Raw genomic sequence first — 21761 nt, 5'->3', positions numbered from 1 at the left:
GTCTCGAACTCCCGACCTCAGGTGATCTGCCTGCCTCGGCCTCCCAAAGTGCTGGGATTACAGGGGTGAGCCACCACTCCTGGCCAATTTTGTTTTCCTTTCTATAACCCCCTTTTTCTCCCATTTTACCTATGTTATCTTCTCTTACAGACTTTTTATCACGTTTTAAGTGATGATTTGTTCTTTCTGGAGACAATCAAAAATAGCATTATCCCTATGGTTTAAACCATGCTACAATATAAATATTGAAAGGCTCTTAATAAAGGACAAGTTTCATATAGTAATATTGTCCAGGTAAATAGAACAATCTCATTCTAACTTAGCATTTCTTTTCTATTTTGAATGAAATTTAAAATCATCAAACTCTTAAAACATTTCAGTATGTGTATATATACAAATTTACTTGCTCCCATGGAGGTCCTCTTAAGTAGCTTTTTAAAACTATAGTATTTCCTAGTATTCATTTAGATTATAAGTAACATTCTTCAGGCTATAAAGTATTTTTAAATTAGAATCTTAGATAACAGAAAATTATTAATTTACCAGGGAAAATATAATTAATAAAATGCAGTTTATTTTATTTTTATTTTATTTATTTATATTTCGAGAAAGGGTCTTACTCTGTCACCCAGGCTGGAGTGCAGTGGCATGATCTTGGCTCACTGCAGCCTCAACCTCTTGAGTTCAAGCAGTCCTCCCACTTCAGCCTCCTGAGTAGCTGGGACTGCAGACACATACCATCACACCTAGCTAATAATTTTTTGTGTTTTTTTAATAGAGACAGTATTTCTCCACATTGCCCAGGCTAGTCTCAAATTCCTGGGCTCAAGCAATCTACCGGCATCAGCCTTCCAAAGTTCTGGGATTACAGACATGAGCCACTGTGCCCAGCCACAGTTCATTGTTGAATCAGAAAGCATAATTGGCAGAAAGACAACCTTGTTAGTTCTTGTACCTAGAAAAACAGTATAGAAATGGCCAGTCCCAAGAATGACCTTATTTAGAGAAAAGGTCTTTGTAGGTATAATTAAAAATCTCAAGATAAGAACATCCTGGATATCTAGGTGGGTCCTAATCCAATGACAAATGTCCTCATAAGAGACAGAAAAAGGGAAGACATAGACATGGAGGAGAAGGCCTTGTGAAGACAGAGACAATGATTGGAGTAAAGCAGACACAAGCCAGGGAATGCCAGGAGCCACCAGAAATAGGAAGAGGCAAGCAAGTCTTCTCCCCTGCAGACTTCCAAGGAAGGGTGGCTCTGCCTATGCCTTGATTTTGGACTTCTGACTTCCAGAAAATTATGAGAGCATAAATTTCCTTTGTTTTTTAAGTTACTCTGTTTGTGGTAATTTCTTATGGTAGCATTAGGGAAATGATACATCTGGTTATTTTTTCTGCTATACAGACTATCTCATCTCCTATCACGTTTTTGGTGTACAGTACCGTGAATCTGCTCTTTTTAATTGTGAGTCTCTTATTCCTATTTCTTTTTAAATTTTTTTTATTTTTAATTTGTATGGGTATATAGTAGGTGTATATATTTATGGGGTACATGAGATATTTTGATACAGGCATATAATGTGTAATAATCACATCAGGGTAAGTGGTATCTATCACCTCAAGCATTAATCATTTCTTTGTATTATGAATATTCCAATTGTTATTCTAAAAGGTACAACAAATTGTTGCTGACTGTAGTTACTTTGTTGTGCTATCAAATATTAGATCTTACTTATTCTGTAATTCTTATTTCTTAGTATCACCAATTGCCATCTCAAATTCATCTCTTTATGTTTTTAGAATAAAAATAAAGAATAGTTATAAATGTAAAGAAACAATAAGTGATGTAACTAGGTAGACATAATGATGACAAAACAGTGACAATGTTAAGTTCTGGATATATATTATCTCATTTATTCCTGGCAGTAGTCCTGTGAAACAAGTATTATTAGTACCCTTATTTTATAGAGAAGAGTACTGATGCCAAATAAGTGGCAGAACCAGAATTCAAACCCAGGTCTGTATGACTTTAAATCCACCTTACCATGGTATTTTCCTACTGCTTTATACAAATCACAATTACCAGTAGGGTATTTCTGGTTATGAGTGACTTATAAATACTAACAGGCAGCTGTGAGACCTTGTCTCTCTTCTCTTCCTCTCCCCAGCTATATTTGTTCCCTGATTCAGAGCCCCGCAGAGTGATTGACTTAGCAAATTGCCTAACCTAGGGAGTACAGCCTTTCATTCCTCAAATATATATTTTTTAATTCCTATTATGTGCCACACAGTGTTCTGGCCTGTTGAACAAAGCATTCAAAAATAGCCGGCAGTACAGTTAAAAGCCTCTGCCTTCAGGGAACTTACATTCTGGTGGGACTAGACTGGCAAAGCAAACACCTTTACAATATACCGCATGGTGATAAATACAATGGAGAAAAAAGGTAAGGTAAAAGATGTAGGGAGTGCTGTGGGTGGAGAAGGAAGCAAAGGAATGTTATTTTTATATGAGATCATCAGAGAAGACCTCACTGATTAAGGAACATTTGGTGAAGATCTGAAAGAAAATGTCCCAGAACTGACATTTGAGTTCCTTGAATTTCCAGTTTAATAGGCCTGTGAATTTCCAATTTAATAGGCCTGTGAAGTGCTCAGCATTGTAAATAAATACAACCCCCTTGAAGGCACATCTTCAGGAAATTTCAGAACATCCACAATGGGAGAGACCCTTCTAAAAGTTTTCAGGGATTTAAAGCAGAAACAAAAAATACTCTATAAAGGATTTGAATGAGAGCAGCATCTGACTTCTTGATAGTAATATTAGAGGCTGAGACACTGGAGCAGTGCCCTTAAAATTCCAAGTGAACGTGATGTCTAAATATCATTCCAAGTGAACATGATGTCTAAACTGAAATTATATTCTAAGCTAATGTATCTGTCAACTATAAGAAGGGGTAAATTAAGGACCAGACTGAAGTTCCAGCTACTCAGGAGGATCGCTTAAGCCCAGGAATTGGGGGTTGCAGTGAACTATGATCACACCACTGTGCTCCAGCCTGGGTGACAGAGCGAGATCCTGTCTCTTAAAAAAAAAAGGGACAAGAGAAGGACAAAGGTTATCCCCAGAATCTTGGTGAAAGGAAGTCTCTGGATGGCAGCTATGTAGCTGACTGAGTGAGCATCCAGTCCAAACTGGGGTAAAAGGATGGAAGGCTCTGGTATATATTAGTATTATAAGTTAATAATAAGTATACATTCAGTAAATTTTGGTTAATTATATTGTTGACTAAGTTGCTTTAATCAGAGCCATTAGTAGGGGTAGGGGGAAGGATAAATATTATTGAATGCTCAAGTTAAGGCACTAGTTTATTACAGTTCCACTGTGTTACAGCAGTGTTATCAGATGACTAGTAAGACCTGCACAAATCTTTTCTCAAAATTGTTTGATTCGATAAATTTGGAAGATTGGGCTAATGCTAGATCATAATATGAGTAACATAAGTAATGTATTATTTTGTCTTAATGGTTCTGCTTGTAATAATATATATCTAAGATTCTGCAAGCTACTGTCCTGCATACCTGAGAAATTATTTCACAAAAGTATTCTATTTATACCTCTCCTTGGGTGATTTATGATGTCTGCATTTTTTTACCAAGGTGTCTATGATTACAACATAGAGTATGTAGTGTCTTATTTCTAATACATATTCTCTGTGGATGGAACAAAAGACTGAACAGTGAACAGTACTCTTGGTAAAGTGGAGTTCTTTTTGACAAAGTTATAGACTTTTTCACATAATTGTAGTTGCAGTGGGCTGTAGTCTGGGTCATGAAATAACAGATTAAAAATGTTCCCTGGTAAAAGAATTAAACATTTCTGTAAATGGAAGGAAAAGAAAAAGATTTCAGAGAATCTGATCAATAATAGCTTGTGGGTCCTAGTGAATGGAGCAGTGTATAAAGAGGTAAGGTTTTTGAGGGAAAAAATACTATGTCAAATGGGGAGTGAATGATAAAAATCGCTCTCATTTTCCTTTTTTTCACCTTTCATCTTCATTTATGGAATTTCTATACAATAAATATGTTTGGCATTTAATAACAGTGCCTCTCCCCCAGAATACTGTTTTTATTTTATTTTACTTAACAAAATATTATGTAGTGGTTTGTGCCAAGTACTGTTCTAAGCACTTTGCAAATATTTATTCACATAACCCTATAAGGTGGGTACTGTTATTATGCCTCTTTGTTTGTTTGCCAGCAATTAATGAAACTGAGACAGTGCTTGTCCAAGATACCATAAGTAGTAAATGGCATAGCTGGAATTTGGCCCTAAAGTCAGTCCTCTTAACCACTGTGCTCTTCTGTCTGCTAATGTAGTACCTTAGAAGTGGTGAGCAAAAGAGGCAGAGTTCTGTTTTATTTTTTATTTTTGTTTTTTAAGACAGGGTTTTGCTCTGTCACCCAGGCCAAGGTACAGTGCTGCAAACTGCAGCCTCAACCTCCTAGGCTCAAGCAAATCCACCCGCCTCAGCCTCCTGAGTAGCTGGGAGCACAGGTGCGCAGCACCACACGTGACTAACAGGCAGCATTCTATACTCCCGTGTCCTATGACATTGTCAGTGGTTGAATCCCTATGCCCTTATAAAAATAAATTTATTTGTCAAGTTGTCTATTTTACTTTTATTTAGTGGAGGAAAAATGTGTAGTAATCTATTTAAAAACATAAAAAGAGACTATATGGGGTTTTTGTTGCTGTTAGCAATCATAGGACAAACTGTGATGAGTGAAATAATCATGTTTCTTAGAGATGTAACTTCATGCATCTTTTTTTTTTTTTTTTTTTGAGACAGATTCTCGCACTGTCATCCAGGCTGGCATGCAGTGGCGCGATCTCGGCTCACTGCAACCTCCGCCTCCTGGGTTCAAGTGATTCTCTTGCCTCAGCCTCCCGAATAGCTAGGATTATAGGCGCCCACCACCACACCTGGCTAATTTTTTTGTATTTTTAGTAAAGACGGGGTTTCACTATGTTGGCCAGCCTGGTCTCAAACTCCTGACCTCACGATCCGCCTGCCTCGGCCTCCCAAAGTGCTGGGATTACAGGCATGAGCCACCATGCCCAGCCACTTCATGCATCATTTAAAGAATTTCAATACAAAGAACATTTTTGGCATTTAATAGCATTCAATAAATATTGAGTTCAGTTAAATGTCAAAAAGAGTGTACAATATACTTTCAGCATTATTCAATTGATTATATTCTCATTAATTTCATGTTTACATGTATAGATATGTAAAATTTAAAACGTGTCATAGAAATTTTAGTAAATTTTAAATGTTTTTTGGATTATGATTTTAATTATGCAATAAACGATGGTATAGGATAAAGCATAGCCCACTAATAATAGAATTTTTCTAATTCAAGCCTAGATTTTCTCTACAGAAAAACCTATGTTCTCGGCCAGGCACGGTGACTCACGCCTGTAATCCTAGCACTTTGGGAGGCCGAGGCGGGCAGATCACCTGAGGTCAGGAGTTCAAGACCAGCCTGGCCAACATGGTAAAACCTCGTCTCTACTAAAAACACACAAAAAAATTAGCCAGGGGTGGTGGCAGGCACTTGTATCCCAGCTACTCAGGAGGCTGAGGCAGGACAATCGCTTGAACCCGGGAAGCAGAAGTTGCAGTGAGCCGAGATTGCACCACTGCACTCCAGCCTAGGGCAATAAAGAAAAACAAAACAAAACAAAAAACCTGTATTCTCAAAATCAATGTTGTGGCCTGACACTTTGCCAGTCAGATGGAAACCATTCTTTATTTCCTTGTATGAGGGAGAAAAAATTGTCTCCAATTCTTTTTTTTTTTTTTTTTGAGACGGAGTCTCACTCTGCCGCCCAGGCTGGAGTGCAGTGGCGCGATTTTGGCTCACTGCAAGCTCCGCCTCCCGGGTTCACGCCATTCTCCTGCCTCAGCCTCCCAAGTAGCTGGGACTACAGGTGGCCGCCACCACGCCCAGCTAATTCTTTTTTGTATTTTTAGTAGAGATGGGGTTTCACCGTGGTCTCGATCTCCTGACCTCGTGATCTGCCTGCCTCAGCCACCCAAAGTGCTGGGATTACAGGCGTGAGCCACTGCGCCTGGCCAAATTGTCTCCAATTCTTATACAAAGATATTCCTGTCTAATTTCTCTGTGTGGCCTTGAGAAATGTAATAGTGGCTGTTTGAATCTGCCTTTAGTCACTAATGAATATTTCCTTATCAGATTTATTTATTTATTCATTTATTTTTGAGACGGAGTCTGGCTCTATCTCCCAGGCTGGAGTGCAGTGGCACGATCTCGGCTCACTGCAAGCTCCGCCTCCCGGGTTCACGCCATTCTCCTGCCTCAGCCTCCCGAGTAGCTGGGACTACAGGCGCCCGCCACCGCTCCTGGCTAATTTTTTGTATTTTTAGTAGAGACGGGGTTTCACGTGTTAGCCAGGATGGTCTCGATCTCCTGACCTTGTGATCCGCCCGTCTCGGCCTCCCAAAGTGCTGGGATTACAGGCGTAAGCCACCGTGCCCGTCCAGATTTATTAATATCTCTTTTATTCTCTGAATTTTGTCATCCATAAAATATCACTCAAATATTAGACTTTACTGAGATGAAGCTATTTTTCACCTATTTTTGTTTTTTGTCAACATGACATTTTAACCCATTTATGCCTAGTGTTCCATTATTGGAACACTAAACTTTTGGGAGTTATTTATATCCTATTGCTCAAGGTCATCACCAAAGTCTTATTTTTTTGCAAAACAAAAAAATTGCAACCTCTGGCATAAATGGGTTAAGACCAGCATGTTAGATACATTATTTAGTTTTAAATGAGTTCAAAAACCCAAGCCATATGCTGAGTTTACTTTACCCATGGGGCACATTTACCTGTTGATAGTAACTACTGTTGAAGATAAGTTACAAAATAGTATATAATCATAATAGTAAATAATCATAATTCTTGACTATATTAAAAAACAAATTATCTTTTCTTAGAATTACTTCTCTACTCACTGAAACAAACTTCTCCTAGAGGATTTTTCAGTTTTTCATTAGTAGTAATTTATTTTGTCTGTAGTTTCAGCAGTAATAAATTTAGATATCATGTTTTATTGCCAAGAGAAAATATGTTAACCCTTGTGGTAGACAGAAAAACTTGGCTTGTTTTTAAAGCAACAGTAAATCAGTCTTTGAATGTAGTATTTGTGTTTTTGAACTACATTGTGTTTTCTTTGTGGGATCATTGTTTTGGAATTGATCATGAATTGATTATAGGCCTTGCGTAATTCCATGCTTTTTATAACATTGCTTTTGCCTTTTCTGGGTATAATATCTAATTCATTTCTTATCGTGTTGAATTTTTTTAATACTAGTAATAATTTTTTACTGCATGTGCAGAAATTTAGAGGGAATTTTTAACCTCTTGAAAGTAATTTTTCTTATTTAATGAGATTTTCAAAAACTAAAAATGATTATTTATTGGTTTGTTTCTCATGTCCACAATGTTTTATACTTGGTAAAAAATCATTCATTTATTGCAACTTTTTTTTCTTTTTTTTTTTTGAGATGGAGTTTTGCTCTTGTCACCCAGGCTGGAGTGCAGTGGCACTATCTTGGGTCACTGCAACCTCCACCTCCTGGGTTCAAGCCATTCTCCTGCCTCAGCTTCCCAAGTAGCTGGGATTACAGGCATGCGCCACCACGCCTTGCTAATTTTTGTATTTTTAATAGATAGAGTCAGGGGTTCACCATGTTGGCCAGGCTGGTCTCGAACTCCTGACCTCAGGCGATCTGCCTGCCTCGGCCTCCCAGAGTGCTGGGATTACAGGCATGAGCCACTGCACCCGGCCACAACTTTTAAAAGATAAAAAAATGCATGTCATTACATAGGAACTTTAAAAAATAATCCTTCTAAAAAAATAGGCAGGCCGGATGGGGGATGGACCCATGAGGTCAAGAGATCAAGACCATCCTGGCCAACTTGGTGAAATCCCCTCTCTACTGAAAATACAAAAATTAGCTGGATGTGGTGCTGTGCACCTGTAGTCCCAGCTACTAGGGAGGCTGAGGCAGGAGAATCGCTTGAACCCGGGAGGGAGAGTTGCAGTGAGCTGAGATTGCGCCACTGCACTACAGTGTGGTGACAGAGTGAGACTCTGTCTAAAATTTTTAAAAAAAATGTATTTTAAAATATAATATTTGAAATAAAAATGTAATATAACCAGTATCATAAAATATAACAAGATTGTCCTTTTGGAGCCTGAAAAATAATTGAATAAAAGAGTTTTGTTTTTGTCACTATCACTATCCTAATGGATCAGAAGTAATAAGTAGAAGTACCACAGATCAATTTTTTTTTCCTTAAGAACTTAAATTTTCCTTTGGGGAATTTATTTTCTTTTAAAAAATAATCAGGACCATAATTTTCAAAGGTTTGGATAAAGGATAATATTCTACAGAAAAAAAATATAGCATATCTACAAACCAAAGACTATATATTTGTAATACTGGTTTTTCTTCTCTTTCTTTCTTTATATAAAATATAGGGTCTGATTAAATTCATTGGCCTATTTAATATTAAATATGTTTAAAAATAGAGGAGGAAAATAAGTAGCCGCTGAATTTGATTTTCTCATTGAATTTGATTTCTTCCAAACAACACAAAATTTGGGGCCAGACTGCTGATACTGAGAATATGTTCCTCTCCTTTCCTTACTCAATCTATTCCCTTCTCCCTTAAAACACACACACACTCTCAGACACACACACTGATATTCCTCTCCCTGGCCCCTCCGTATTCTCGGACACAGATGTTTGGAAACTGCTCACACATTACACACAATGATCATTTTCAAGTCAGGAGCTGCCTCTCAGATTCTGAGTGATACAGGCTCTCCAGTTGCTGAAACAAATGAAAAAGCACATAAGTGGAATGTCCTTTTGAAAATTCAGTACATCGTTCCAATAAATATATACATTGTTGCATCTGGATTAATACACACTGAGGAAAAGAGCAATAGCTTCGATAAACCTAATTTGGAACAATATGCAAGCTCCTTTATAAAATTAATACTATTATAGAAAATTTGGAAAGTATAGAAAGCTATGAAGAGGAAAAAAAAAAAACCCAAAATGCCAATTAAAGATAAATTTGGAGTAGTTTAGTGTACCATAGTGGTTAAGGGAAAGCACTCCAAGAGCCAGCTAAAGCATGAATTCTGGCTCTACCACTTTGTGACCTTGGGCAAGTTACTCACTTAACTTGTGTCTCCATTTCCTCATCTGTAAAATGGGCAAAATAGTATAATTTACTTCTTAGGTTTTTATATTTTAGAACTCTGTTTTCCTAGGAAATTGCTGTTATAATTTTCCTTTTTCTTCCTTTTTCTTTTTTTTTTAATGCTTGATGACAGTCTTTAGAGTTCTACTGGATTTTGGTGTGCTTCAGTTAGTTGTAAGGAAATAATGGAAATTGGAAATTGGATGAAGTTAACTGCCTGCAGTAGTATTTTGAATTATATAATACATATGTATGTCTTTGTATCAGTGGTAAGCCAAAGACTGATTGTACCATAAGATCTATGCCTTTTCTAAATAGATTTTATAGAAACAGTAGCCCATAGTTGCAAATATTCTTTAAAACGAAGGCAAAACCAAATGCCTAATGATCGTTATTTTTACTGAAACTGAGTGTTATCTGCATTATATGAGAAAAATGGACTAATGCTTTAGTTGTGACAGCACATTAGCTTAATAGGAAATCTGTAAGCCTAACATAATTATGTGTGTGTATGTATATGTATAATTATGTATGTGTATATATAAAAATATATGTATGTATGTATAAATAAATAAATATATAAATATATTTTTAAATCCACCAAAGAAAATGAATTTGTTTAAACTCCCTTTTTAAATGAGGAGGCCCAATATTACAGGCACGTCCTTGGCTCTCTGAGCACATTCAGAGATAGTACCCAGTAATATCCAGCACTATCCCAAAATACTTTTAGTTGCTTTTCATTGTTTATTCATGAATTTTTTTGTAGAAATAAAAGTGTTGGTTTTGTTCTTTTAGTATAATCTTACTCATATGATGAAATAAAAGTAGGAAAGATTTCCTTGTATTTTCCCATTTAGATTTTGCTTATAATTATTATTTTTTTGAACTGTGGTCTTGTTCACATGAAAGCCTTAGTTTCTCAACTCAATATCAGGGGACTGATATTTGATTTTGCCTACTCCCTATAATACTTCCTCCTAGCCAATTGCCATTCCAGAAAAAAAAATGCAGTCTACTAAGTCATCTTAGTGGGAAGAGCAAAGTAAAGCTCTAATGCTTAGCCAGAAGTTCTAAAAATATTTTGTGACTATCATAATTGTTACTTGTTTGACATGGCCCTTTCTAAACACTTGTAAGTACTTTGCTAACCATATGAATTAACAAGTCTTCTGATCTTCATAATGCCTCTTTATCAGAGAGCAGAAGTATGTATGTATGTGTATCTGTGTATTGTGCTGGCATCCCATCATACAAAAAATGAAATTAAATAAAGTTTTAATGGTATTTCTGAATAAGTGGGTGACTTTGGTGTTTGTCATTCAAATTATAAACAATGGTTTTCTTTTTAAATATGAACTCTCAAAAGAATGCAGTGGGAAGACCCACATATCAGAATGCCAATCTTTTTTATGGGTAAACATGAAAAGACACTGTGTTTATGGTTAGAAGAAGCTGAGTTTATGATCATCTGCTTTTCAAAAGAGGAAGCACATGTAAGCTCAAGAGCCAGCACACTTACAGCCTGGTATAACCTCAGTTGGTTTGCTTTGAGATGTGTTTTCTGCTTGGAAGAGGAGAACATAGGTATCCAGAGGGTGGCTTGTTGTTCATTAATTTATTTGATAAACAATAAAATTGATATGCAAGTAATTTTTTTTTTTGAGACGGAGTTTTGCTCTTATTGCCCAGGCTGGAGTGCAGTGGCGCAATCTCAGCTCACTGCAATCTCCTTCTCCCAGGTTCAAGCGATTCTCCTGCCTCAACCTCCCGAGTAGCTGAGATTATAGGCGCCTGCCAACACGCCTGGCTAATTTTTGTATTTTCAGTAGAGACAGGGTTTCACCATGTTGGCCAGGCTGGTCTTGAACTCCTCACCTCAGGTGATCCACCCACCTCGGCCTTCCAAAGTACAGGGATTACAGGCGTGAGCCACTGTGCCCAGCTGTGATTTTTAATTATATACAGCTAGCTTATTATTTTTGTGCTCATTGATTTTCAAAAAGATCATGCATTTATGGTTTCAGATTTTTTTTTTATTATTTGTTTATTTATTTATTTATTTAGTTTTGAGACAGAGTCTTGCTGTGTTACCCAGGCTGGAGTGCAGTGGCATGATCTCGGCTCACTGCAACATTTGCCTCCTGGGTTCAAGCGATTCTCTTGCCTCAGCCTCCCAAGTAGATGGGATTACAGGCATGTGCCACCACGCCTGGCTAATTTTTGTATTTTTAGTAGAGATGGGGTTTTACCATGTTGGTCAGGCTAGTCTCGAACTCCTAACCTCAAGCAATCCACCCACCTCAGCCTCCCAAAGTGCTGGGATTACAGGCGTGAGCCACCGTGCCAGGCCTGGTTTCAGAATTTCTTAATGGCTAGCATATTGAATTGTATACCTGAACCAAAGTCAGAATCCCATAATATTACTTTTATATAGGATGGAGGGAAAACACATTATCTACATTCTTCAAAATTCAGCAAGTATACTATTTGGTTGATTCATAACTAAGAAAAAAAATCTCACAGCCTTTTAGAAACACTATATTTGTTGATATTGAACTTTGAAACTATCATAGATGTAGCCTCCGGGAGTTTACTTTTCTCTGTTTTCAAACCATTTATTTATTCAACAGATACTTAGTAAGCACTTACTATGTGGCAGACAGTATACTTTTAGCGTTGCAGATATAGCAGCGAACAAGGCAGTTATAGTCTCTGCCACCACTCAGATTCTGAGTGATACAGTTCTCTCTGGTTGCTGAAACAAATGAAAAAAGCACATAAGTGGAATGTCCTTTTGAAAATTCAGTATATTGTTCCAATAAATATATACATGGTAAGGGTGGGGTGGCAGCAGGGACTTTGTCTTATTTCCCACTCATCCCCAGAGTTCAGGAAAATGCCTGACGTTAGTCAGTGCTTCATAAATGATGGATGGATGGATGAATATATTACACTCATCAAACCTTTTTAAAGTATTTAGACTTAAGAGGACTTTAGCATAACTTGAGGACAGGGGCCATAGCATATCTATTTTCTGACACCAGCCTAGCACTGTGTGTGTTATGTGCTGAAATAAGAACATTAAGGAATTCATCTCCATCTTGTGCTGCAGTTTCAAGTGACTAACTGAAGCCAATAGAATTAAATACCAAGGAAAGATAGTCCTTTCATCATTTACACAGTTAGGACCTATTTCTAACAGGTGGGATCGTGGTCAATAGAAGTTGCTTCTAAGAGTAATTTCTACTTAACCTTCAATGTCTATGAACCCATAGCCATGTGCTGTGGTGCCATGGCCAGGGAAACACAGCTTTTGGGATAGAGACTGAAGTGGCTGGTAAAATTGTAATCTTCTCCTGCAGCATGAGTGAGTTCTCCAAGAAGCTGGAGAAGCACGAGTAAATGCTTCACTATTTAGCCATGAGCTCAAGCTAGAAAGTGGCTGAAATTCATGTCTCTGCAGTGAATCCCTCATTGGTTACGAATAGCCTCATAGAGTTTGATGGAGTTTTGAACTGATGCATTAGATCACACAATTTGACCACTCAACTCAGCACCAAGCCTGCTCATTTTGGATAGGTGAGGCCTCTTTAGCCATTTTATTTCTACAAATAGTCACTATGTTATAATTATTTGGTTTCACATTTCTCCCCTGTATAAAGAGTTGGGTAGGGTTGTCTTGACTAATCCATCTTATGTGGTCCTGGCCCAGCACCAAACTTAATAAATGTTTGTATTAGGTTGAACTGTATAAAAATGCTGTGTTTGTAAGTCAAAAAATAGTCAAATATCAGCAATGATCAAGTGAATAATAAGAAAAATTCAAGCAGTGAATGACTGGTTGGACTAGATGATTTTAAAGATCTCTTCCGGTTCTGGGATTTCATGACCTTATAATTCAAACATAAATAACATCATCAGTCAGTTTCAATACTTAGCTACCAACTTATGAAACCATGGTGCTCATATTGTACACAAACCTGGTACCCTGTTCTTGTCTTTCTTGGAACTTATCACAGTGATTTAGCTATTTTTATACTAGATGACTATGTGCTCCTCATTTTAATGTGTATAATACGTATCTAATGTGTAAGATATATAATACATATATACATAAATATAAATGGGTAGATAGATGATAGATACAGTGTATGTGTTTCCATCAGCTGTTTGTTAAAAGGTAGATGATAGATTAATACTGTGTCGTTTTCATGTCTCTTCTGTTCTACTGCTTTAATGTGGCAGGTGGAGTCCACTGTGATTCAAACTATGAATTTTTTCATTGATCAATTCTGACATGCTAACCTCAGCAACTGAGCACCTGCATAATATGTTAGGTCATCATATTAATAATGAAGATTACATAGTTGACTTGCCTTTTTATTGGGGAAATATAGAAAAAAACCCTAGAAATATGACTGATTTTAAAACAAACTAAAATGATGATTGAGAACAGTAATACTATCTATAATTTCATTGCATCTAGTAGAAAAGTAGCTTTGGAAAGCCACTCAGTTTATAAAATTGTTTTGATTATTCTTTATTTCACAAATGAAGTTCTCAGTTTTAATCTCAACAGGAAATCTCTTGATTACAGCAGAGCAGATTTTTATCTGTCAATAAGTTAAAAAAATTTTGAGGAGGAAATCAGGCATCAGCTTCCAGGGGTCTAATGACTTCCTAACTTAATGGGACTTGCCTAACAGTAGATGAACTTTTCATTTTAAGACTTTGCCTTTAGTAGTCAACACTGTCCTCAGCACAGCTACAGACTATATAATACAGAGTCCATACAATACAGGGCATTTCTGTATGAATAAAGTATTAAATATTTTTTAAAAATAACTTTTAAAAAATGAAGTTATAGCCTAAGACCTGAATTAAGGGCTTTAGGGAAATAAAAACTTTGTTCCTTTTCTAAATTTTAGATATTTCCGTTATGGTAAGTTAAACTGATCGGTTTAAGAAGGTAGTTTAAGATAGTAATGTATATGTGTTAACAGGCTTCTATCTCTGCGTCAGCTGTAAGATTTACCTGGTTTTTATACTCTGAAGAGTTTATATTTAAATTCAACATAATAAAACATTCAAAATAAGAATCTCTGAACTTAGTTTTATTTTAGACTGCTTTTGAAAAAATCACTTCTTAAAGTGCACAGATTCACACATCCACCCTCCCATCCTTTGTGATAGAAAAAATGAAATACTTAGCTTGGTAAATCACATTGCTTCTCCTGAAGTAGACTGCCTTCACCCAGTGCTGTGAAAGAAAGCCCAGTGAGTGAGTAAGGAAGGGTGGCTATTGTTTAGTGCTCTCTAGCAAAAGAATGGGATTGGGGGCGGGGTTGGGGCGAGGATTGAGTTTAACTGGCATTGGCTCTGGCTTTTCTGCATTCCAAACTGTCTGAGGCATGAAGTGAGAGCAAAAAGGGAGAGAGCAGGAGAGCGAGCACAGGCGAGTACAGTATACAAAGTGTTTTGAGTTTCTGACTGGCGTGCCGGAAAGATCATGTTAGCACACCCAGAAACTTCACACGATGCAGACCCCAGGTAAGAGTTTGTAGAGTCTGAGACCGAAATGAAAAGTCACGTATTTAAGGGGAATGTGGCTTTTTAAAAATTACACAAATGCAGTGACTATTTACCTTTATGATTATTGGCTTTAAAAAAATAGGTTGGTTTTTATTGCTGTGAGTTCACAGAAATACTGTGTGGAAGCTGTCTGTTAGCATTCCAGTACAAAATCCAGCACAAGAATAGCCATCTAAGAAACTCAGATAAATTAAAAGAATAATGACCATAGCAAAATATTAACACTGCAGCATGTACTTGTTCTGTTAATAATATGAAATGGATCCTTATTCTGGATCTTTCTTAAAATTCTTTATGAAATATAAAGATACCTGGGAACAGGTAAAGCTCATTTCTCTCTGAGTGAGACAGAATATATTGACCATCAACAAGATATTAACAGCCTTGCTTGAATCTCAGTAACACATAATCTGTGCCATTTAAAAGTTTAACAGGTTTGATCCATAGACAGCAGTAACAGCATTCAAATGAGAACTTTGCTTGTTATTTTTGCCCAAGGTAGGCTTTTAATATCCTCTGCCAAGATGACAGGTAAGAAAGTTTATTGACTTATTGAAAGTTAAATCTGAAAGAGACTTGGAGATTATCTATAGTCTATTCTCTCCATTTTCAATGAAAATTTTGTGGTCTAAGGTACTTGCCCAAGGTCAGAATTAGGAACAGAATTGAAATGAAAACCCAGATCTCCTTATTGTCAGTTTAACGTGTTTTTCATAGAACCAATTATATATAGGCTTATATTTTCTCTATACTACATCTGCTAGCCCCAATTACAATGAATTATTGCCTAAATAGACCAAGTACATCATAAACCTAGATTGAAATCTTATGGAGAGGAGGTATTGAGAAATGGATGTCATCAAATCACTATTGATACATGCTCTTGACCAAAGCCAAAAACATGTAACAAAATATTTATCAAGAGGAAAAAATGGCTTTCAGTGAAGGAAAATTAGTTTGTACGCTGCTTTTAATTTTTTAAAAGACTTTAGGACATCAATTTTCTGTATAAATATGTTAGTAAACTTTTTTCTGTATGCAAATATCTATTTTTGTAATGTATCTATTTTACTGAAAGCAAATCGTATTCACTGCCTTTGTTATGTTTATTCAAAAATATAAGATAATATTTTAAATTATCCAGCTATTTTGACCAGTTGCTTCCTTATCCAAGGTCCATTTCTGTTTCTCCCTGCTTATAAGGATCCTCTGTTACTTCACCTCATGAATTATGTGTTAGCAGATAATTTAAGTGAAGGATCTTGAGAGCTGCAACAGGCAGTGAACATCTGTCTTCATACATTTTCATTTAGTGCCTAAAAAAGGTTGCTGCCCTTTCCATTTTTCTGGAGACCATTGTGGGGATGAGAGGCCACACTATTCTAGTGAGCTAAATAGTAAAGATAGCCACTGTCAACAGAATCTGTCATGGCTCTTTACAACTCCTGGGAACAAGTTAGCTTGATTTGGCTATAAGCACAGTAAAGGGATGTTGTCCTTTTGTATTAAAGCCTGACCTGCTCTTTCCAGTTTTTGGCTGGGTCTGTGTAAGTGTAGTACTGACTTACAAGTCTGTGTGGAATGGGCAGCAAGTTATAAGGAATAGTTTCATTACTCTTCTCGGCTATATTGGAAACCAAATTACCAAGTGAATTCTCCACCCAGTAGGGAAGAAGAGACTGTCTGTCTTACTGGAGAATCCATTATTTAAGCACTGTTTTTAAGAGGACTGATGGCTGTGAGAATGAGGACATTAATGCTCTATCCAACTTAACAGTATTCATGTTGTATTATACAAAGCTTAGATTCTTCTCTGAGCTTTTATCCTGCTTTTAATATGTGAAAGGACTGCCATGATATATCTATGTATATTATGTTGTGTGTGTATATTATATGATAGAATAGAGAGTAAAATGGGCCTTTGGCCTGAGTATATTTTCTGATGCCAGAAATGATCAGAAGTCATTAATCTATTGCTGGTATTTTACTGACCTAAGTTAAACTATTTTATTAACCAAGCTAATCATGATAAAACTCACTACCATGCACTACAAAGAGAAAAATACTCAAAGGAAACACACTTCTTTTTTAATTCTGAAAACAAATGTCAGATTATGGAGGTTCATACCTTCTGTGTTAGAAAAAAAAAAACAATAAAAAGGTGCCCACTTTGTGGCTAAAGACAAATTTTATTTTTAAACAAGTTTTTATTGGTGTATAATACATGTAGATAGTTGTGGGATTCATTTGATAATTTAATATGTTTACACAATTTGGAAAGATCAAATCAGTATACTTGGGATACCCATCACCTGAAAAGGAGACAAATTTTAAATGGGAATAGAATGGGTAGAGTGAAATGAGTGGCATAAAAAAGAAACTCTCATAAGTATGTGAAATAATTTTCTTTTGACCAGTGTTTTCTTGAAGGCAGACCTATTTTCACTATTCATGATTTTCTCCTTGATACTGTTTTAAAATTTTTTCCCATGAACAATCTATATATAAATATTGTTTATATATTAAATTTTCAAAGAAGGTAAAGAGCTCTGCTATGTAATGACAACATTTTCTGAAAAAGATTTGGCTATAGTTGATCAAAACTTTTGACTCATTGAAAGGAACTGCTTTCTTTGCTGTTGCAATTTCTTTCTACCTCTTGGGCATAATTCTATGTTATGTATCCCAGTTAAATCCCCAAGAATGAAATATCTTCAAAGAAAAATGAAGGCAAAAGATAGGGGCCAGGAGCAGGGACTTGAAGCTGGACATATAAATTGTTCTGAGATGTCAAATTAATTCTTTACTCATGAAAGTTACCCAGTTATCCACCCAAGACTCCCGGAGTCCTTTTATGTAGACAACATGATTGTGTTTCCCCTTCTGCTCCAGTCTTGACCTTCAGCAGTCTCTAAAGAGGAAAAGTGTTCGTTACAGACTCTTTTTGTTCTCTTCTGTTGTTTCACGCTCCCTAGTGGTTGTTCATGGTCATTCTTGTTTTCAGTTCCCTGTATATCAGTTGTAGTGAGAAGGAGAAGGAGGTGACTATTGTATTGTGAAATAAGGTTCACCGGATTCTTATATTTGAGTTGCATAAACTTTCTTAAAATAACTAATTCTTATATGCAGAATCAGAAGCAAAAATTTTTGTCCTGTTGTTCCTAGTGGACAATGATTCAAGAAAATGAGTCATGACTCAGCGATATGAATTCTCTTTTAGCTGGGGTTATTTTTAACTGCTGATGAGAATTCCATCTATCAAAATTCCACATTTAATTGTGGGTATGATCTCAGCTTGTGTTTGGAAGCCTTAAGCAATGCCACTGAGAATACTTTCTTTGTACATACTTGACAAGTAAGAGAGACTTACTGAGTCAGTGATTAAAATTCAGATGAAGGCCTTTGTCCTCTCTGGTACCCTCCTTGCCCCTACTCAAACCGTGTCATTAAGCTGAATTGGAAATACTGTTAACTCAAGCACATGAAGAGGGAACCATTGAGGAGATCCTGTTAATAATACGACTCTATAGAACTCCACATTTCTGTCATTCTCAGGTTTGCAATATTTTTTGAGTAAATGAGTTGCTGAAAAGCACCTTGAAAAAGTAGTTTAGGTTTGTGCAGCCCTATTCTTTGAAGAAGAAAAGATACCTGGTTCTGCTTGCTCTTTCTAATGTCAGATCTTGGAAAATAAGCAACTTGGGCTGCTGGAATAAAGCAGGTGTCATTCAGGATCAAGTGTTGCCTAGGATAGCTAGCCTGTTAGACAAGTTGCTAACTAATGTCCTGAATCCAATTCCAAAGATTACGGAGTACCTTTGAAAAATGTTGTAACAGCACTGTTGTGTAACTATTCGTAAATACTACCTTTAGTTTATATGAAGATTAGTAAAATGGGTATTCTTTCCATTTTTAAGATTCTGGTTTGTAACTTTTTTGCTAAAATACTTCAAGTGGGTTTTGTGTGCCTCTCGAGTCAGATCAGAGAAGTTAAGATGTCTGGGTCCCTACTTCAATCACTCTTCTTTCCAGGAATACCTGGAATATGAAGTTTCAGGTAAATAAGTGAAATGAAATATCAAAGAGAAGTGATTTGTCAAAATGAGTGCAAGAAGAGCCACCAAAAATCTAGCTTGTGTGAGTACATAGAATTGAGTTTGTTCAGTCAAAGGACAAGGGAAGATGTGATAAGTCTATTAACAGGGAAGGATAATCATCTCCTGTGTACCAAGAGCTCATTTCGAAGAGTGTGTCCAGTATGATTATAGAATATTTCTTATCAGTATTTTCTCAAAGTATGGGAAACTAATCCCTCAAACAAAGGGGAAATAGATTATTTAAATGCTTTCAACATGTGGTAGAGGAATTGCATCACACAGTATTTGGCCTGCTTTATTTATGAATCTCTATTGTACAGCTGAAATTTAAGGAGTTTTTTTATTAATTGAAATATTTTATCTTTCATATAATTTGCCACATCAGCCAGGTTCAGTGGCTCATACTTGTAATCTCAACACTTTGGGAGGCTGAATCAGGAGGATTGCTTGAGGCCAGGCCTGGCAACATAGTGAGACCTCCCCTCTACAGAAAATTTAAAAATCAGCCAGGCATGGTGGCATGCACCTCTAGTCCCAGCTACTCAGAAGGCTGAGGTAAGAGGATTGCTTGAGCCCAGGAATCAAGACTACAGTGAGCTATGGTCACATCACTGTACTCCAGCCTGGGTGACAGAGCAAAACCTTGTATCTTAAAAAAAAAAAAAAAAGAAAGAAAGAAAGAAAGAAAAGAAAAGAAATCGCTATATACATCCTGATATTTTCCTTGAAGCATTTTTCCTCCACCTTAAGTCCAGTGAAATGTCACTGTAGTTTCCTGAAACAATAAATACACTATTATATGAGTAGCATCATTTACTTGCTGGGGTATAATTGCTGAAATTTTGAAATATGCTTTTAGTATGTTAAGTTTTATTTATTTCCTTCCAAGTACTATAAAAAACAGTACTTGGAAAATGATTGTTGATCAGCTTTTAAAGATAATTTTTTAAAGTAGCTTTTTAAAATCAATTAAACACCTTACCATTCTCATCTCTGAGAAATGGTATAGACCATTTTTATTAACCAAAAATGTGGTATAAAGAAGAAACCCTAGGAGTTAACTGCTATCATTACAAGGAATGAAAACTAGTCTCCCTTGTAAACATTTTTTAGCTTATGCAAGATCAAAATGTACTAGGCAGAGGAAATTTATTGTAATATAAAAGGTAGAAGTCTAGTGGAAGTATAGCTGTTTGTCCCTAGTGCCTCAGTAGAACTGTTTAGGTCAACACTTGATGACACTGCTTTATTTTGGTTTTGTTTGGTTTTTTTAATGGAAGGGTATTTAAAACCAGAAGCCAGGCTTTCATCTGGTCTTTTTTAAAAGGAATATCCAAACAATGATTTACCTGTTTTTCTCAGAAGCTATCTTACTGTGAACAAATTGCAAAATGTATTTGACAGTGAAATTTTAATTATCAAGAAATAGTGAGCTTGAAGGGTGTGACTATTGCCGTAAAGTGCTGTGATTTATGACAGCTTCCCAGTAGAAATTCTCCCAGTGTCAGAAATTATAAACCCATTTTCATTTTACTTTGTTCTTGAATTAAATATTTAAAGGTAGAATTTTTGTTTCTCTTTCCCCCTATCAAACCTGTGTGACGGGAGAATAGAAACTGTTTTAAGGCTCTTCAGATTTAGTTCAGATGTTGCTTATGTTACATTTTTTCTGATAGTCTGAAAAAATAAATTTTTAAATTTTAACGTTTGATCATAATATATAACAGGCTCCTACACATCAGTGAGAAAAAAGCAAGACTGGAATGCTCATTTTACAAAAGAGGTAATCCAGATGACCATTTAGTATATAACAAGGTGTGCAGCTATTGTTAGTCATCAGGGAAATGCAAATTTAAACCAAAATAGGATTACATACCCATCAAAACGTCTAAAATGAGAAAAAAGAAAATACCAAATGTTGATAAGTATCTGGAACAAAAATAGTTTTCATACCATATTGACGAGAGTGTAAACTTGTACAGTTACTTTGAACAGCTATTTGACAATATCTCCTAAAGCTGAACAGTGCTCAGTGACCCAGCAATTACACTCCTATTTATGTACCCAATAGCAATGTATACCTAGGTTCATCAGAAGACCTGTACAAAAATGCTTTTAACAGCACTATTTATAACAGCTAAAAATTTGAAACTACCCAAATGCTCATCAGCAGTAGAATGAATAAATTGTGGTTTGCTTATAAAATGGAATTCTATACAGCAATGAAAAAGAACAAACCACTGCTTCATGTGACAGAATGCATGAACCTCACAAATGTATGTTGAGCATGAAAAGTCTCAAAAGAATACTCACTGAGTGATTCCATTTATATAGAGTTCAAACTGATCTAGGGTGATGGAAATCAGGATAGTGATTATCCTTATGGGGGTAATAACTGCCAAGGATACATAAGAGAGGCCTCTGGCTGCTGGTGATGTTCTGTGGTGGTGTTGTTTTCTGATTCAGATGCTGGTTACTAGCATGAATTACATTTGTGAAAACTTATTGACCTGTACATATGTTATTTGTACACTGCTCTTTTTTCTTTCTTTTTCTTTTTTTCTTGAGACAAGGTCTTTCTCTGTCAACCAGGGTGGAGTGCAATGGCCCAACTAATCATAGCTCACTGTAACCTCAAACCCCTTGGCTCAAGTGATTCTCCCACCTCTCAGCCTTCTGAGTAGCTGGACTATAGGTGCACACGACTACGCCTGGCTAATTTTTAAAATTTTTTTTTGTAAAGATGGGGTCTT

General features: G+C 36.3%; 1 protein-coding gene across 7 annotated transcripts in view; it reads left to right on the top strand.

Moving 5' to 3' along the window:
- Positions 1-21761, top strand: part of RASAL2 (RAS protein activator like 2) — a 376611-nt gene that overhangs the window by 221643 nt on the left and 133207 nt on the right. For 2 of the 7 annotated variants that reach the window (XM_057302015.2, XM_034941365.3), the window contains exon 1: positions 14712-14869. The exons of 4 other annotated variants lie outside the window; for them this stretch is intronic. In XM_057302015.2, coding sequence (XP_057157998.2) covers positions 14857-14869 — 13 coding nt within the window. In that variant the 5' untranslated portion in view covers positions 14712-14856. Of the gene's footprint in view, positions 1-14711; positions 14870-21761 lie in introns of those variants that run through there. One more of the 7 variants, XM_063603789.1, reaches the window with a different exon arrangement.

This window comes from Pan paniscus, chromosome 1 (genome assembly GCF_029289425.2).
Source record: "Pan paniscus chromosome 1, NHGRI_mPanPan1-v2.0_pri, whole genome shotgun sequence".
Classification (NCBI taxonomy): domain Eukaryota; kingdom Metazoa; phylum Chordata; class Mammalia; order Primates; family Hominidae; genus Pan; species Pan paniscus.
The sequence above is the reverse complement of the archived record's forward strand: the minus strand, read 5'-3'. Positions and strand labels throughout refer to the sequence as shown.